This window comes from Platichthys flesus, chromosome 8 (genome assembly GCF_949316205.1).
Source record: "Platichthys flesus chromosome 8, fPlaFle2.1, whole genome shotgun sequence".
Lineage (NCBI taxonomy): Eukaryota > Metazoa > Chordata > Actinopteri > Pleuronectiformes > Pleuronectidae > Platichthys > Platichthys flesus.
The window spans coordinates 16,086,662-16,102,739 of NC_084952.1; the positions used below are offsets into that span (position 1 = coordinate 16,086,662).

The window sequence follows — 16,078 nt, forward strand, 5'->3', positions numbered from 1 at the left end:
AATGATCGCTAAATAAATCCCCTCGAAAACCACACTAATTATCATGTAATCTTTACAAAAACACTTAGATCATTGATCTTTGCTCAGTTATCACTAACAATCTCGTTGCCTCGCAGCATTTTACTGAGGCTTTTGTCCTGTCACTCCACATGCTCGTCATTCTGTAATAGCTTTTAGCGGACTGTCTGGGGCTGAGATACTTATCTCATCGGCTACAAGCCAGTTACGAAAAAAGACCACCCACTAAATTCATCCAATCTAAGCCCAGCGAGTGCACGTCTGACTTTTCTTCCTGTTACTAAGGGATACTGTATATCTTGGAGGTTTACATCCCCTCGTTGGGCTGTTTTCATCCTCTGCAACTGTGTGATTCACTGTTGAGGCTTTTATGACAACCAAGAGGGCCGGCAGCCTCTGAAAGGTAAAGAGAGAAAGCCTGTCACATCTTTACAACTCCTGGACCCCGAGGCCTGCACGGGCTGCTGGAACAAGCCACAGAGATATTAGCCACTGACCAGTTGTTAAGGCTCCTGCCATAGAAATATTTTTTAGCTTTTTTACAGATTGTGAGAAACAATCAATCTTACACCATTTGCTTTAACCAACCTGGTCGCAGGTCGTGCACAACATAAAAACGATACTACCTCCATCAAGGAGATTATGTCTTCATCTGCCTTTGTTTGATTGTTACCAGGATAACACAAAAACGACCACGAAACTTGGATGCACTGTGGGTCAGGGAAGAAGCCATTAAATGTTGTTGGAGATCTGGTCCAGGGGGGATTCAAGAATCGTTTTCCCTAACTCCTCATCATTAGGAGATTTTTGCATTTTGAGACATTTTCATTGATGTTTCAGTGAATTATTCATGGATCTCGGAAAATAAAACATGTATTGGTTTGTGCAATTTGGAGCAGATCCCAAATAAATCTGGATCTAGTGAATTTAAATGAGTTTGTAACTGGACTGTTGGGCCTCGGCGGAGGTCTACGCCCCAAAGTGCCCTTCTAGTTTCTCTCAGAGAGTAAACTAATCAGCACAAACCGGTGTACCTGGATTGCAGAAAAACTGGATCCTAGCACCGGCTGATTAATCAAGATAATTCACCTACGAACAATGACTCACCCACTGACGTTTCACCTACAGTACACCTTGCCCATGTCTAGATGGAAATTCCAGTAAGCCAGCCACTGTGCCCTGCCGAAAAATCCCCTTTTTGTTCTGGGGCCCATTTGTCAAATGAAGTTTGTTATTTTATGGGAAGATGAAAATGTTTCTTGTCATGAATCCAAGGAAAACATTGTGTTTCTGACTGCTGTGCCTGCCGGAGAGCAGAGCAGATACAGGACGTGTACTGACAAGGCAGGTGATAACTGCTGCCCTCACCACAGGATTACACTCACAGTGTGCGCAGTGTGATGCTACTTACAAAACCTTGTATACACTGAACACCAAACCAGCCCAGGCAACACACAAAAGTTCACGACTTTACTGCTGCTTTTCGTCTTTTATAACCAGGGCCGGGCAATAAAAAACATCAATCATTATCACAAAACAAGTTGCATCAATAGCAACACAACTAAGGCTCATTGCATATTTATAAATTGCTTAGGGATTGTCCAATCACAATAAGGAGTTATAACAACCTCAGACTTGTTTAATGTTTTGCTGTTTATTAAGTGTTTGTCATTCTCTGCTCATAGAGAAGAGTATAAAACCACAATATTCTCTCAGGAGCAAAAATTTCAAGAAAGAAATAATAATGCAACATTAATTTGATCTACTGATATCAACTGGTATGCCATTTTTTATCTTGATATGATTTGTGGCCATATCGCCCATCCCTAATTATAACTGTTTGACAGTAACAACTAAGAAACAAAAGGATAGAGAGCCCAGCTACAGTGTTTGAATGACTGTGGGGTAACCTTGTCCGGCTGAGAACAAGACCGACCCATATTTAGTATCTAATTAACACCCAATTATCTCTGAAATAGGTCACAGCAAATATTTGACAGAATTAATAAACGCAAATCAGTTTAGCATTAATAGATCACACAAGCCCTGAAGTTAGCAATATAATAATGACCAATGGAGAGTGAGTGAATGATAAAATGCCAGATCTGTGTGAGCAATAGCTGGCAGCGATGTTGGAATTATTTTTCAGTGTGCGCACGCGTGTGCTACTGCGAGTGTGAGGCTGTGTGTTTGTCAGGCAAAGCAGCACTGCACTTATAAGGCCTGGAAAGTGGGTTGCTGCTCTCCTCAACAGCAACGTTAGTTTACAGAGTTATTCGAAAATGCATTCAGTGAAGAGGCAGTGACCGAACATGGAGAGTAGGACAGCACTGGAATAAACTAACAACAGCCAGTCGCTGTGACCGGAGAATGATGTCAATGCAAAGGTGCTGCATGCTAACCCCGACTGGATAAGGGGTTGGTATACACAGCATCAAATGAGAGTGATAGGAAAAATGAAATTCCCCTTTTACTATGCAAAGCCGAACAAATGAGAGATGACCGCGCTCAGAGGGGGTTATTATGTGGTGACCGAGCTTGTGTTGAACACTCTTCTTCAAAGACTTGCAAATCAGCTAAGGCTTTTCACACAGAAGCTTGTGCGGACATAAACGACTTTGCAGGATGATCTTCAACACTAATCTTCTCTAAGGTGTGAAGAGGCCACGGTGATGGATGCGGCAGAGTAGTAGGAGTTGAAGTGGATGCCCAAACCAAAACAAGTTTCTTACCCTTGACACGGTGAGGGGCATGCTGAAGTCCTTGCCACCCTGCAGCCTGAAGCCCCAAGGCGCCGGGCCGCTGAGGGTCACCGAGTATACATTCATAGCCTTGAGGGAGAGAAAGGAGGAAATGGTTATGGTAAATGGTTTTGCATTTATATAGCGCTTTTCTAGTCTTGATGACCACTCAAAGTGCTTTACAGTACATTTTTTACATTCACACACAGATTCATACAGCATCTAATCGCAGTACTTTGTTATTCTATAGGGGGCCATTCAGGGTTCAGCATCTTGTCCAAGGACCCTTCGGCATGGAGATGGGTCAGACTGGGGATTGAACCGTCGACCTTCAGGTTGGAGGACGACCACTCTACCCCTCAGCCAGGGCCGACACTGTGTGTTAATTAGGCCAAAAGCTAAACATCATGATTACATGAAAATCGGCCTACTGCTAGTTGTCTCCAACACAAACGCGTGTCCTGTTTTAAGAATAACCATGTTGCATTAATAGACTAAAGGCGTCCTTTGGCAGAAATAATAAATTTCTCTCTGCGACGGGACATTTGCATAAAGTACAAGACAATGAAATACCAGTGGTGCTACTGGGACACAACATTCAAACATTTATCAACGTGCTAACTAATAGGTTGTCATCCTTTGCATCGTAATGTGAGGGGAGCGTTTACACCCAGGCCCCGGTGCCGAGTGTAACAAAGTGTGCTACCATGCAGAACGAGCGCTGTAGGAAACATCTGCGTCGTAAATCACCAGGACAATAAGAACAACAGTGATATTCAACAATTATTTATAATCAAACATGGGCCCAAATTCCCACAACGCACACATCTTCTATATTTTGCATAATTATTAGAACGGTGCAACCATGAAGACACAATTTCACCCACCACAGCCAGTTATTGACAGTGGATGGCACGGCACTAAATAACCAGGTAATTTTAAGAACCCGAGGCAACCTGACACCCGGGGCTACGTCACTTGCCCTTATTGCTGTGCTACTGACCCCTGTACCTGCACCCCCGACTCATCCTGCCCTGGCCCTACCAGGTGTCATTCACTGCTCCTCCTGACACACGCTGCCAGCAAACCCTCAGATGCCACCACGCGAAAACCTACCTTGTCCTCAAGGGCAGGCCACTAGCCCAAACCTGGGAGACAGCGAGGAGAGAGAGAGAGTCAGTAAGCTAGGGCAAGCAGATTCCCTCAACGTTGGCAAACCCTGCTCCCCCCCCCCTGAACACCGTCCGTGACACAGGCAAGCCTTAGCCTCTCCTCGCTCCTCAGAGGCTATATAAGGAATGTAAAACTACACCAAACTATTTCAGCCCAACACCCACATGAGTCACAGAGCGCAGGGGTGGGGTGGGGTAAGGGGGGGGCCAAGGAGGACGGAGACGAGGTAACGTCAACCACCCCGACATTCTGGCAACCGCCTGCGACATAAAAGCCAAATGGATATATGGAGGCCGTAGGAATAGAGTGCACAAGAGAGGCAGCAGACAGACACGGACGAATTAAACCAATATGGAAGTCCACATTCTCTCTGTGGAGGCCATGAAACACAGAGCAACCACACCGGCAGTTATTTCATATTAACATCAAATGACCTCACTTTACAAGTACAACGTCAAATAAACCAGGGAAGAGGTTATAGCTCATACTGAGGGCGAAAGAGGGGGAAATGGTTCCTGTCTCAAATGCTATAAAAGCAACCAGCCAAGCAGCCAAAATGATCCCATCCATAAAACCTGCAAATCCTAACAGAGAGGACTTTCCATGTTGTTGTGTCTATGCACCAGGGTCAAAACTTTCCAGAGCATATAAGCAACAGGGTTCATTGGATTAGTTTACTGTCGTTATGCCATATCATGTGTTAAGTCCAGGAAACCAAGCAAATCTGTTATAAAGTTAGACTGCCTGAGATCATAATAATTGCAAAAAGCAGTAAGGGCAACAGATAATGGAGGTTGTATCACTTGGGTCCACAGTTTATAGTCGTACTTTTAATTGATTATAATGAGATAATGGAAGTAACAGCATGTGTGTGTGGATGTATTTCAGTTCATTTAAAATATTACTCTCTGTAAGCAAGTGGAGAGATATAAATAAACTGCTCTGTTGTGCATGTACGTTCGTATTAATTCAAGTGACGCTATCCCTGGTTATGGTCCGGCTATTTATAAACCCCTCTGGTGTCCCCACACTGAATCTATAGGAACTTTGTGAAGGAAGTGCTGAACAGCCCACTGTCCTCGAACACGCAGGATTCTTGGCTGCTGCACACACAACCATTAGTTTGTGTAGTTTCCTTCTAAACGACTCCAGCGTGTCCAAGACAATAATTAGCAACAGGTAATTAAAGGCTACGGTGAGAGCGGTGAATCAGCGGCATTACAGCGCAGAGCCTGAGATATAAACAGCCAACACAACAGAGGAAGAAGAAAGAAGTCAAAAGAGAAGACAAAGTCTGGGCTGTAACAAAGTAGTTCCCGGTGCCTCGGGTTGAAGCAGCCAACGCTATACCGTGCACAGTGCGGAGCTCAGCACAGCCCATTCAATGACTCCCACCGCGGAGGAGAAAGTTTCCTTCACACAGGGAAAAGTTACACTAACTCACGGAGGAATGCAATTCAAACGCGTCCGGGACAGAGGGGGGGGTCTTACCTCCGTTCCGTCCGTGTGTTCGCCGGACATCTCGTCTCGGTGCGCCGGTAGAGGAGAAGAAGTTCAGTGGGTAAGTAGCGGGTTGGCTCTTGGACTTCCTTGAAGCCGCCGTGGATCCCTGGTGAGCAGCAGCCTCCTTCCCTCAAAGTGTCTTTTAGCTGAGCCCCGGCGGAAACGTCACAGGTCACGTGACAGATCCGTCTCCCTGTGGGAGTCATGGGAGGCCTCACTCTGAAGATTCTGCATTTAACATAACATGCAATACTTTACCACGAGTTATAATCTAATACCATGTTATACTCTAGCACGATCTCTGTAAATTCTAATAAAATATCATAATATTTGACCAAAATCTCTTCAAGTCAAAATCTAATAACATGTAATACTTTACCACCATCTCTGTACGTTATAATAAAACATTATATAATACTTTACCACGATGCCTGTGAGTTATAATTAAAGAACATGTGATACTAGACCACGATCTCTGTAAATTATAATAAAATAATGTTTAAAATAAAGCCTCTTACATCTGATTTAGATCCGTATAACTCTGTGGTGAACGGAATATCTGAAATACATTCAAATATAGATTTTTTTTTTTTTAAACAATTCAACAACAATAATGTTAAGCACATTTTCATCCACTATATCTGACACATTTTAAAGATAGAAAAAAATAAGTGGAACACGTGGGAAGTATTGTGCAAATGCTGAGTGCCGCTTTCTCATAGGTTATATTTTAACATGCTTTTGAAACTTATGTACATGTTGGATATAATTGAACATAACTCAGATATGCAAGACTTTTATCTGCAATGGAGAATGTTATTGGGGCAGAGATAGGATTACTTTACTATTGTTGGTAGTTAGGTTATAGATATGTAATAACCTGTTCCTTCTTTGTGACTCTGCCATATTGTGAATGTACCACAATGCCACTGAAAGAACTGACACACATTATTTATCAGATTAAAGACAACATTTTGCATCACCCTCTAGTGGTAGCTTAACAGTTGTTCAATTTGTTTGCAGAGCTGCATTTTATTCATACGATTTGCTAATGATGGAGGTTGTGGGTCAATTTTATAAATATTGTCTTTGAATGTTAAAATTGATGTATGTGTGTAAGATAGATAGATAGATAGATGGATACTTTATTAAACCCATTGAAAATGTAGGTCATCCAGTAGCTTATACACGTAACTGACATACATACATAAAACACATATACATAGGTAGAACATTGCAGATACAGGTACATGAATGGGTCCGACCCTATGGTACCGAATGCAATGATGTGATTGTGTCAGTGTCAAAGTGTATGAAAGTGTTGTGCTGCTGGAGTGTATAGTACAAACAAATATATATATATATAAATATAAAACAACAAAATATATATATATATATATAAATATATAAGATTATGTAATGTAAAACGTAAAAGTATGTGCAAGGGGCTAGTATAGCCAGTAAAGGGATGGACAATGGGTTGGTATGTGATGAGATGAGAAGAGTGGAGAAGAGACGTTGACGTTTTGAAAAGGCACTGATGATAATTATTATTAATATTATAATTAGTAGTAGTAGTAGTGGCAGTGGCAGTGGTAGTAGTAGTAGTAGTAGTAGTAGTAGTAGTAGTAGTAGTAGTAGTAGTAGTAGTAGAAGTAGTAGTAATAGTAGTAGTAGAAGTAGTACTAGTAGTAGTAACACAGAAGAGTGGCATGAGGTGACCAGCAGATGGAGACACACCCCAACAAAGCGGAGGTGGCACCCTGGGGTGCTGCTCTGCCTCATCATCGGCAGAACAAGTGAAGAAATCATGAATCATCAGTGAGGCCCCAGCTCGAAGCTGTCATTGTTTAATACAGACGCTTTCATTACCTGTGCTGCTTGACATAACTGATATCCGAGAGGATATAGTACATCTTGAGCTAGTTTTTAATTGACGTTACCAATCTGTCTCGTGGCACTTTGACATTAGCTAGCAGAACTGTCAGGCGCAGGGCAACTTGTAAACACTTTGTGAAAGATGGCTGACAACGGAGCCCCACCAGCGGCTGAAGAGGACCCGGCCGCAGCTTTCCTGGCCCAACAGGAGAGCGAGATCGCGGGGATAGAGAACGACGGAGACGGGTTCGGGGCACTGGAAGGAGCCAACGGCCAGCAGCAGCTGGAGCCGGAGCCGGAGCCAGAGCCGGCGCCGCCCGAGCCTCAGCCTCAGCCGGCCAGCTATGGCAAGTTTGTGCTAACCTCAGCCGCGGCTAGCAAGCAAACCAGCGAACTGAGGCTAAACTAAAAGAGTTGGCGAACAATGGCTTCGTCACAATATGTTTATAACATCATCACTGGTTGGTGCAGTCGTGTGGTTCAGTCACTTTGCACTGTCGAGTCTGTTTATTGATTTAACTAAAGCAACGTTAGCTGCAGTTTAGCTAGCTAGCATGGTGCGTTTGTTTGCATAGTGAGAGCTATAGTGTTTATACATGTTTGTGATTTATCATCCAGATCATTGGACAAGTGAAGCTGGGGCCACCACCTTTACAACACTGTACTAACCAGCATGTAATAACGTGAGGTCGTGTAGCTACAACACAGCTAAATGATGCTAGCTAGCTGTTCGCACCATTCTGGAAAATCCAGTCCTTTGAGGTGACAACATCAGCGGTCAAACAGGTGCTGCTGCATTCTCTCATTGTGAACTGTGACAGGATCAGATCAGACACCCGATCTTACACCAGTTAGCCCAGGGGACAGGGGAGAGCGGCTGAACTGAAGTCCAGATTACCATTAAATAACAGTAAACCTTGTTTTCTCATCACGATGTCAGACGCTTTCGAGGACGAGTCCACCACAGTGAATGGGGACATGTTTCAGGTGAGAGTCCATACACCTTCAACCTGTCTCTTACACTGTGTGTGTATGTGTGTGTGTGTGTGTGTGTGTGTGTGTGTGTGTGTGTGTTAGTCTGTCTGTGTGTCTATGTGAGTGTTTGTGTGCTCCATCAAATACTTGGTTTCACTCTCCCTGTGTTTTTCATATTGTGTGTGTGTGATGGATTTACGATCTACGTAATATTTAAATCACAGACCAGTTTGTAATGGAGTCAGTGTTTCTCGTCCCTAAAGGAGTCCAATGGCCCGACAGACAGCTATGCAGCCATCGCACAGGTCGACATTCAGAGACAAGAGCCGGAGAGTTTACGCAAGTGGAGAGAGGAGCAGAAGACACGCCTTGAAGTGTTAGGTGAGCAAACATGGTTTCACTGGGTTAATAACCACCCCGTCTACTGGTCTCCAGTTAGTGCTCACTGCCCGGCGCATCACTGGGATAGAAAGACATGACCCCTGTGTCTGCCTCCCCACCCTGGCTCCCTGTTTAATGTCCTATTGATTTAAAAATTCTATTGACCACTTTAAATAGCCTTGCACCAAAGCACCTTTCAGATATATTGACCGGGTACAGGCTGTAGACTGCTATGATCTGTGGATGGAGCCCTGCTGCTGATCCCAGGTCTCACCTTGTTACACAGGTTGATCGAGCCTTTGCTTTCAGAGCCCGGTGAACTCAGACTAGCTCTCCTGCTTCATCCCTTTTTAGAACATTTGTCTGAAATGATTGATATTGACTCTTATTTATACGGATTAATCTTTAAAATAACTCTATCTATTTTCTCTGCTTATGTTTTATTGTTATTAACTTGTTGTTTCTTCTTTGTAGATGCCTTTGTAGCCTGAGCTTGTAGCTGTAATGTGTCACTGTGACTGTGACATTTTGTTGTGTACATCCTTACACTGTCTGATTTTACATTTGTTCTCCTCCTCTGTCCCCCCCCTCTGCTGGCGACTCTGCTCTCTGCCATCTCGTCCCTCACTCAGACTCGGCATCCAAGGCCGCTGAGGCCGAGTGGAGAGAGAAAGCCAAAAAGGAGCTGGAGGACTGGCATGTGCACCAGAACGACCAGATGGAGAAGAACAAGGCCAACAACAGGTTAGTGTCTGACATGCCCCCTGTTAACATGCAGAGATGGAACAGTTGGATTATCATTATGATCTGATGAGGCCATAATCGCTACAGGAGCGCTGCCTTGTCAGCCTCACAATTCCAAGTGCCGTATTGGCAGATTGTCATTTTTCTCAGTAGAACTCATTCAATGTGGTTTTGATTATAGGTCAGGTCATCTGCACTGTGTGGATACAGAATCACCATGACAACAAGATTATGTATTGGGTGAACTTTGAAATATTTTGTAAACTTGAATTTGTTGGGCGTACTTACTGCACCAAAGAATCGAATGTCAGAGGGATTCTTATGATGTACCTGCTTCATGTTTAAAAGCATTAAAGTCAGCTGAAGTCCCTGTTTGACATTATGTTTACAATATCTCAGACTTTTATTCCCATTTTCTTCACCGAGCTAACCGGTGCTTCTCTCACACTTTCCAACAGACTCTGTCCAAGTCTGGCACGGTATCTCTCTGCATCTGTGGCTCTCTAGTGTTTGCTAGTTTTTTCCTCTGCTGCCTGTGAAATCACTGAGAGACAAACCTCTGATCAGATATCAGTCAAGATTTTAGTGTACAGTTTAAAAAATGCATGGAAAACCAAATGGGAAGCTTGCTACCTGCAAAGAATGCAAACGGCAGAGAGCATTCGTGTGTCACTGACCTGTTTTTCCCAAGCTTGTTTATTTGCAACACCTCATTGGAATTGTTTCTCAGCCGCCGACGTAATCCTTCTAATGCAGACCCTAACTTTTCTCTGCCTGTTGTTTGACACTGATCCTGTTCTCCTCTCTCCGTCTTTCCCCTGCTTACTTGGCCTTGCCTGCGTACTAGGATTGCTGACAAGGCTTTCTACAAACAGCCCAACTCTGATGTTATAGGCTTTGTGTAGGTTTAGAGTTCTTTCGCTTTTAAGTGTTGTTTAGTGTTATATATTAATATATGATTTTCATCCAAATGCATGCCTGAACACCAAAATGACCAGTTTGATTTTTTTTTTAGGTTTAATTTTGTATTTCTTGCTTTTTCCAATTTGATTTCCAAATATTTTACATGTCTCGATCAGTGTTTGATTATTATGAAGAAATGCATGAAATAATTGTGGATTGTATGCACAGGGTCCACATGATTGAAGTTTGCGGTTGAGAACCATGTTTGGCTCAGAAAAGGTTTGCTGTTGTAGAAACTGTTCTGAAAATGGCTGCAACTCACTCATGTCTTCCGCTCGTCTTCCCCGCCGCCCGCAGAGCATCGGAGGAGGCCTTCCTGGCCGAGAGTGACGGCGACAGCCCGGGATCGGAATGGGAGCGAGTCGCCCGCCTCTGTGACTTCAATCCCAAAACCAACAAACAGGCGAAGGATGTTTCTCGAATGCGCTCGGTTCTCATCACTCTCAAACAGACGCCTCTAGTTCGCTAAAGAGGAGGTCGCAGGGAGAGCTCCTCTTTAGCGAGCTGCCTTCCTCGAGAAACATTTACTTTTTTTTCAGTTCTAACCTCACATTCACACCACAAAGAGTTTGTACGCCCTTTTCCATAAGATTACTGGTATGTTTATAACCGTCTCAAAATTCTGCTTCTCTCGATGCCTGTTATATTGAAGTAATTATACTTAGCCTCACCCCTCTGAGAGAAGATGGACTGCTCCTTTAGCTGATCAGTTCTTTCACTGCTACTACATGAGAAAATATTGTTACTGTAAGTTAAACATTTTTGCCTTTTCCTTCCCTTTTAACTTATACATTTTTATTAGGTCAACATTATTGCATGTCTCTGCCAATATTTTGGATTCACATGTTTTAGTAGTTTTTATAAATTTGCGTTACATTATTTGAGCACTGTTAGGGATTACATTGTAACCACTTATGCCTCTCATCAACCATAACTGGTTCTCTGTTCACATTTTGTTCTTATAACCCAAATGAAGGTAGATTGCATATTTTCCTCTTTCACCTACATAAGCTTGTGGCCTTTTTGATATTGCTGTTACTGCAGCTTGGGTTTTCAGCGGGAGGGATTTTTCTTTCTTCAATTAGGCAACAAAAAAAAAAAACATTTACAACCAAAGATCTCTTCTAGCATCGAAATTATCCAGTGTTCACATCATTAAACATTGTTTGGTATTTTTCTCATCTCACCGGTTTTCTCAGCTGACGTTTTATGCACCATTTTGTGTCACAGTCGATGTGTTTTATATTTTTTAAAACAGCCGTCAATGAGGTGTCAGTTTCAACAGTGATGTCTGCACATTGTTTCACATGTTTCCACCTATTTGGACTTAATGAATACTGGAGAAGTGAATGTTACCAGGGAACTGGAAAATAAAACGGTTGAGTACGATCCCCTAAATTTATCTGTACTTAAAAATATTCACCGGCTATTGACTGTTGCCAAACAAAAACACCCTGGAGGTCGTCACTGGAATCCCAGTTTATTCCACTGGTGTGAGAGGAGCTAAAATTACATGTGGCCCAATGCCAACATCCATCTGAACTTGATCAGACTCACTCCTGGACTGTGCTGCTAAAAGTGCTGAATTCCATTTAAACACTTGTTTTAGCATTATGTGAAAAAGACACAATCATTGGACCAAGAAGTGCACAGGAACACGTCATGTCTAGTTCTTATTCTTTGAAGGCACGATGCAGATTTGTTTTATTTTCATGAGTCACACTTAACTAGCCACCAGAATGCCTCTGCGTAGATAAGGTAACGTCACAAAGTGCTGTGTCATTCCTAGATCTTTATTTGGAGCCCTCCCTATCCAATGACTTTCATTGAGTCCAAGACTCTTAAGTGGACGTTTAGACTGGGTCAGTCTTTGTCTGGAGACCTAATGTTTTAACCTGCTCACCCCAGCCAATCAAATAAAAACTCTTCACATAAAATGTCCACTTCGATTTTTTATTAATTTAAATAACTTGTTTAATAAAAGGTTGTTTAAGAAAAAAAGGTCCCCAGACAACCGTTGTGAGTGTGATGTTTTATTGTTGATAACACAGGACACCAGGTTGAGATTTACATTTATAGATCAGAAGAAGGTCAGGTGTTGTATAGATAATTCTAGTGGTGATTCAAGAAGAGCAAGAAGCAAGAAACCATTCATATTATTTGTAATTTTGCTTTGTTGCTATTAAAGCATCGTTAAATAAAAAAAATCATCCTTGCTTCCTTGGTCAGGTCAGAATCATATTGTATTACGTTTCTCCACAGTGATATCCTGAAATAAATTATTTTACCACCATGAGTTGTTTTCAAACAACAATAAATACAATGTTGAAAACAATACTTTGCTCAGTGGCTCTGAGCTGGACCTGGTTTGTCTGCGAGTGGTGGTAAAATGAAATCAATAATGGCACAAGGTGTGGCATCCGCTACTTGGATCGCAGAGCCGTGGTAAAGACACCGATAATAATGGCAACTACAGTGAATCCCTGAGCAGCGATACGTCCCCTCATCAGCAGCTGGGACTGCCTGGTCTTCCCTTGTTGGAAGGAGCGGAGACCAAATATCAGAGCTCCCGCCGTTGCCAAACAACCTGGTGATCAAACAGGAAGTGGCAGATTAGAGACTGAATCTGACAGGACAAGTGGTGAGCACCTTCTGCAACTAATAATGTCACATACAGGGAGAAGATGAAGGCATAACATACTACTGTTACGTCATTTGGTACAAGTACAAGTGAAGTCTGGGTTGGACTTATTCAAATAAAGGAAACCACCAAAACTGTATAGAGCTTAAAGTCAGGTCTCAAGAATAAAGGGTCATTTTAAACACATCAGTCTTGACCAGTCAGCATCACAATTTTAAAATATATGTTTAGGAAATTTGTAAGTTAATGTACAGGCTATCTAAACATACAAACACACATACACAGGTTATAAATCTGTGTGTGAGAACCAACTCTATGTCACACACACTGCAGCAGCTTAGCCAGTTTCTCTGGTGTTGGCTCAGGTTGTGACCGTTTCCTACAAACCTCAGCTGTGTGTGTTTGTGTGGTTCAATCCAACCGGGCTGCATGATGAAGGACAGTGACTTGTGTAACTCACCTATGGGGACAAACGGGTTCTCCTTGGTTTTCCTCGAGAGTTTCTCTTTGAACGTCTCGTCCCTGGTCAGGATGGACGGGTTGAACCCCTCAATGACCGGGGGTCCGTCATCGAACCCTGGCAGAGGGGCTTGAGCTGTGTGTCCCGGAGCCGCTGGTGTCGTAACAGCCGCCATGCTGGAGGAATCTCGGTGAGCCGCGGAAGTGAAGGACTGCACTTCCGCTTGGCGTTCACAATAAAAGCCCGTGCCCTTCAGACATCAGGAACGAGGAGTAAATCGATGCCGTTTAGGGCGAATCTCCTGCTGGCACGGGTGGCTCCTGGTACAGGCGACATAGTCGGTTGCCTAGGGCGCAATTTGCCGAGAGGCCGGCACAAGAGACTGATTTATCATATCATATGATCGGGACGCACCGGCAGCACCGGGAGCGCAGCGAAAAGTGTTCAGCCTCCTTTCCTCGCCAAATGTAAAATACTTTGGCTGTTCGCACCCGCAGCGTAGTGCCGGGAAGAACCGGGAAGCGCCGCGGCCACACAAGCACATAAATTCGCTGTGGGGGGGTGGCGGCTACAGGTTGCGTAGGTCAGTCACCTGTGAAGACCAGCATCATTTACGGGATGAGCCAGCTCCAAGCCACTACGGAAGCAGGACACCAGTGGAGCTGGGTCCGAAGTCATGGGTGAGGGTGGGGGGGATTTTGATTAGGGCCAACCAGGTGTGTTGGTGAAAATGTATGGATTCTGGTGAAATTTTCAATGGGCGAGGTAAAATGCCCCCCCCCCCCAAAAAAAAATTAAATATAAAAAAATTAAAATTAAATAATATTTAATTAAATTAAATGAATTTAAAAAAAATAAACTGTGCAGAAACCCATTGCGCACATTCTGCGCAGAAACCCATTGTGCACATTCTGCAGAAGCCCATTGCGCACATTCTGCGCAGAAGCTCATGTGCACATCCTGCGCAGAAGCCCATTGCGCAGGAGTTGTGTGCCCATTTAATTTAATTTTTTTTTTCTTTTTCAGATTTTTTATTTAATTAATTAAAATTGACATGGTTTAAGATATTTTGTAATTATTAGATGATTGAAATCACTGCCAGTTTTAAGAGATCAATATATTACCGGCATAATGAGGGGAGACAGTGGGGATCTAACCCAGGATCTTTGTTTTGGAGACCAGCAACTTTACCAACTAGGCCACAACACCTGCTGATTCTCATACCGAACTAAGCAGTATAAGTTGATGGACAAATTATCGCACGTGTGTGTGTTCATGTCATTCTAGCTGCTTTTCTCTCTCTCTCTCTTTCCCCCCCAGCAGCAAAATGACAGGCTGGAGGTGGGATCACATCAGATACCATGCAGCGAATCCAGCCAGAGCAGCAATCCAAGTCGCAAACAGAACCAGAGTACGGCCATGGCGAGATGCCGTTCCACTCGACTCCGCTGGAAGCACAAAAAGAGAAAAACAAACCTTAACAACAACAACAACCTCACAACAGTTCCTCATAGCAGCATGATGCATACAAAGAGAAGTATAATATCTACTCATTTCGGCAGCATTGTAGGGACATTTGCTGATGTCACCACCCGTGGCTCTTTGGACAGGCTCCCTGTGTGAACAGTCAGGCGGCAGTCAAAGTTGAATCAAAAAAAGGTTAAATTATCAGTTGCACAATTCAGAAAGCACCGCAAAGTTGAGGAGGAGAAGAAAAAACAATATAGAGGTAAGAATCAGCCCGATTGTGGACATCATTAATGTTTATTTGTGTCGACATGCAACTATACAGTCCAAAAGTTCTTAGGGATGCATGACAGTTTGCGTGTGTATGTTGGGGGGCGCCAATTTGAAATCTCGCCTAGGGCGCCAACATTGCCAGGGCCAGCCCTGCCTGCTGGTGTATGATGACGGCCATGTGTGGATAAGACATCCAACATTCAGTAAGGGCATCAATGCATGAAAGCGACACATCACATTTTACATAGAAGTATTAAAGTGTCTTCTGTAAAGAGTCTCCTTTCGAAAAAGTATGTATAAAATCTTTATCCAAATATAAGAACCGACCAAATTCGGAATATTCCATTCTAATGTTATATTTATAACATGTATGCCATTAGGTGGTTGCTAGCACTGAGTTCGATTTTTTAGAAAATTAGTCTTAATTAACGATAATGAATCATTAATCACAGATGGCCCTATATCGTAAATGAAGCATCTTTGGCTATTTCTTGCAACTGTTTAACTATTTATATTTTCATTGGGAATTATAAACTATTCCAGAACTTAATGCATTTTCAGGACTATATATATATATACTGTATATATATACATGAAGGTTTAAGGAAACATTCATTGCTGAAAGTATTAAACCTCCTGTCTAAGTGTTAATGCATCTTCAGGGTATGATGGATGGGTTAATAAGGTTCCTATCCCTATATCCCTAGGGAACAACAATCCACCATTTTCTGGGTCATTTTGTCTAGTCATGAAACATCAGCACGGTCGTAAACAGGAAGTTGAATGATATTTGAGCTGTGACAAAAGTCATAGTGTTTGCCTATGATTTGCCCGGCGAGCACTACTCTTACCACTGAGTGG

At 43.0% G+C, this 16,078-nt stretch overlaps 3 protein-coding genes across 5 annotated transcripts in view; 1 reads left to right on the forward strand and 2 right to left on the reverse strand.

Moving 5' to 3' along the window:
- The window catches only part of pdlim7 (PDZ and LIM domain 7), a 33,348-nt gene extending 27,759 nt beyond the window's left edge, over nucleotides 1–5,589 (reverse strand). The window contains exons 1-2 of the mRNA XM_062393720.1: nucleotides 5,424–5,589; nucleotides 2,751–2,849 (exon numbers count right to left, since the gene is read on the reverse strand). Of these exons, the coding sequence (XP_062249704.1) occupies nucleotides 2,751–2,849; nucleotides 5,424–5,453 (129 nt within the window). The 5' untranslated portion in view covers nucleotides 5,454–5,589. The remainder of the gene's footprint in view (nucleotides 1–2,750; nucleotides 2,850–5,423) is intronic.
- Nucleotides 5,590–7,211: 1,622 nt separating this feature from the next.
- Nucleotides 7,212–12,317, forward strand: cltb (clathrin, light chain B). 3 transcript variants are annotated; one of them, XM_062393887.1, is made up of 6 exons: nucleotides 7,212–7,660; nucleotides 8,254–8,300; nucleotides 8,552–8,669; nucleotides 9,302–9,413; nucleotides 10,261–10,314; nucleotides 10,674–12,317. In XM_062393887.1, the coding sequence occupies exons 1-6, from the start codon at nucleotides 7,456–7,458 to the stop codon at nucleotides 10,843–10,845; spliced, it is 708 nt and encodes a 235-aa protein (XP_062249871.1). In that variant the 5' UTR covers nucleotides 7,212–7,455; the 3' UTR covers nucleotides 10,846–12,317. The 3 variants fall into 3 exon arrangements, with proteins under 3 accessions (XP_062249871.1, XP_062249872.1, XP_062249873.1); XM_062393888.1 differs by lacking the exon at nucleotides 10,261–10,314 and adding an exon at nucleotides 9,872–9,892 and having other exon boundaries at nucleotides 7,213–7,660; XM_062393889.1 differs by lacking the exon at nucleotides 10,261–10,314 and having other exon boundaries at nucleotides 7,215–7,660.
- Nucleotides 12,318–12,393: 76 nt separating this feature from the next.
- Nucleotides 12,394–13,697, reverse strand: higd2a (HIG1 hypoxia inducible domain family, member 2A). Its single transcript, XM_062393890.1, has 2 exons — nucleotides 13,478–13,697; nucleotides 12,394–12,963 (listed from the first exon to the last, which is right to left on the reverse strand). The coding sequence occupies exons 1-2, from the start codon at nucleotides 13,650–13,652 to the stop codon at nucleotides 12,800–12,802; spliced, it is 339 nt and encodes a 112-aa protein (XP_062249874.1). The 5' UTR covers nucleotides 13,653–13,697; the 3' UTR covers nucleotides 12,394–12,799.
- Between the last annotated feature and the right edge of the window lie 2,381 nt (nucleotides 13,698–16,078).

What these genes read in the sequence shown, in the direction of transcription:
- cltb (XM_062393887.1), top strand. Translation starts at nt 7,456, where the DNA reads ATGGCTGACAACGGAGCCCCACCAGCGGCTGAAGAGGACCCGGCCGCA. An exon ending in GCCTCAGCCGGCCAGCTATG is followed by an intron (nt 7,661 to 8,253) that starts GCAAGTTTGTGC and finishes TCACGATGTCAG; the next exon opens with ACGCTTTCGAGGACGAGTCC. An exon ending in AAGAACAAGGCCAACAACAG is followed by an intron (nt 9,414 to 10,260) that starts GTTAGTGTCTGA and finishes CCTGCGTACTAG; the next exon opens with GATTGCTGACAAGGCTTTCT.
- higd2a (XM_062393890.1), bottom strand. Translation starts at nt 13,652, where the DNA reads ATGGCGGCTGTTACGACACCAGCGGCTCCGGGACACACAGCTCAAGCC. An exon ending in GAACCCGTTTGTCCCCATAG is followed by an intron (nt 12,964 to 13,477) that starts GTGAGTTACACA and finishes TTTGATCACCAG; the next exon opens with GTTGTTTGGCAACGGCGGGA.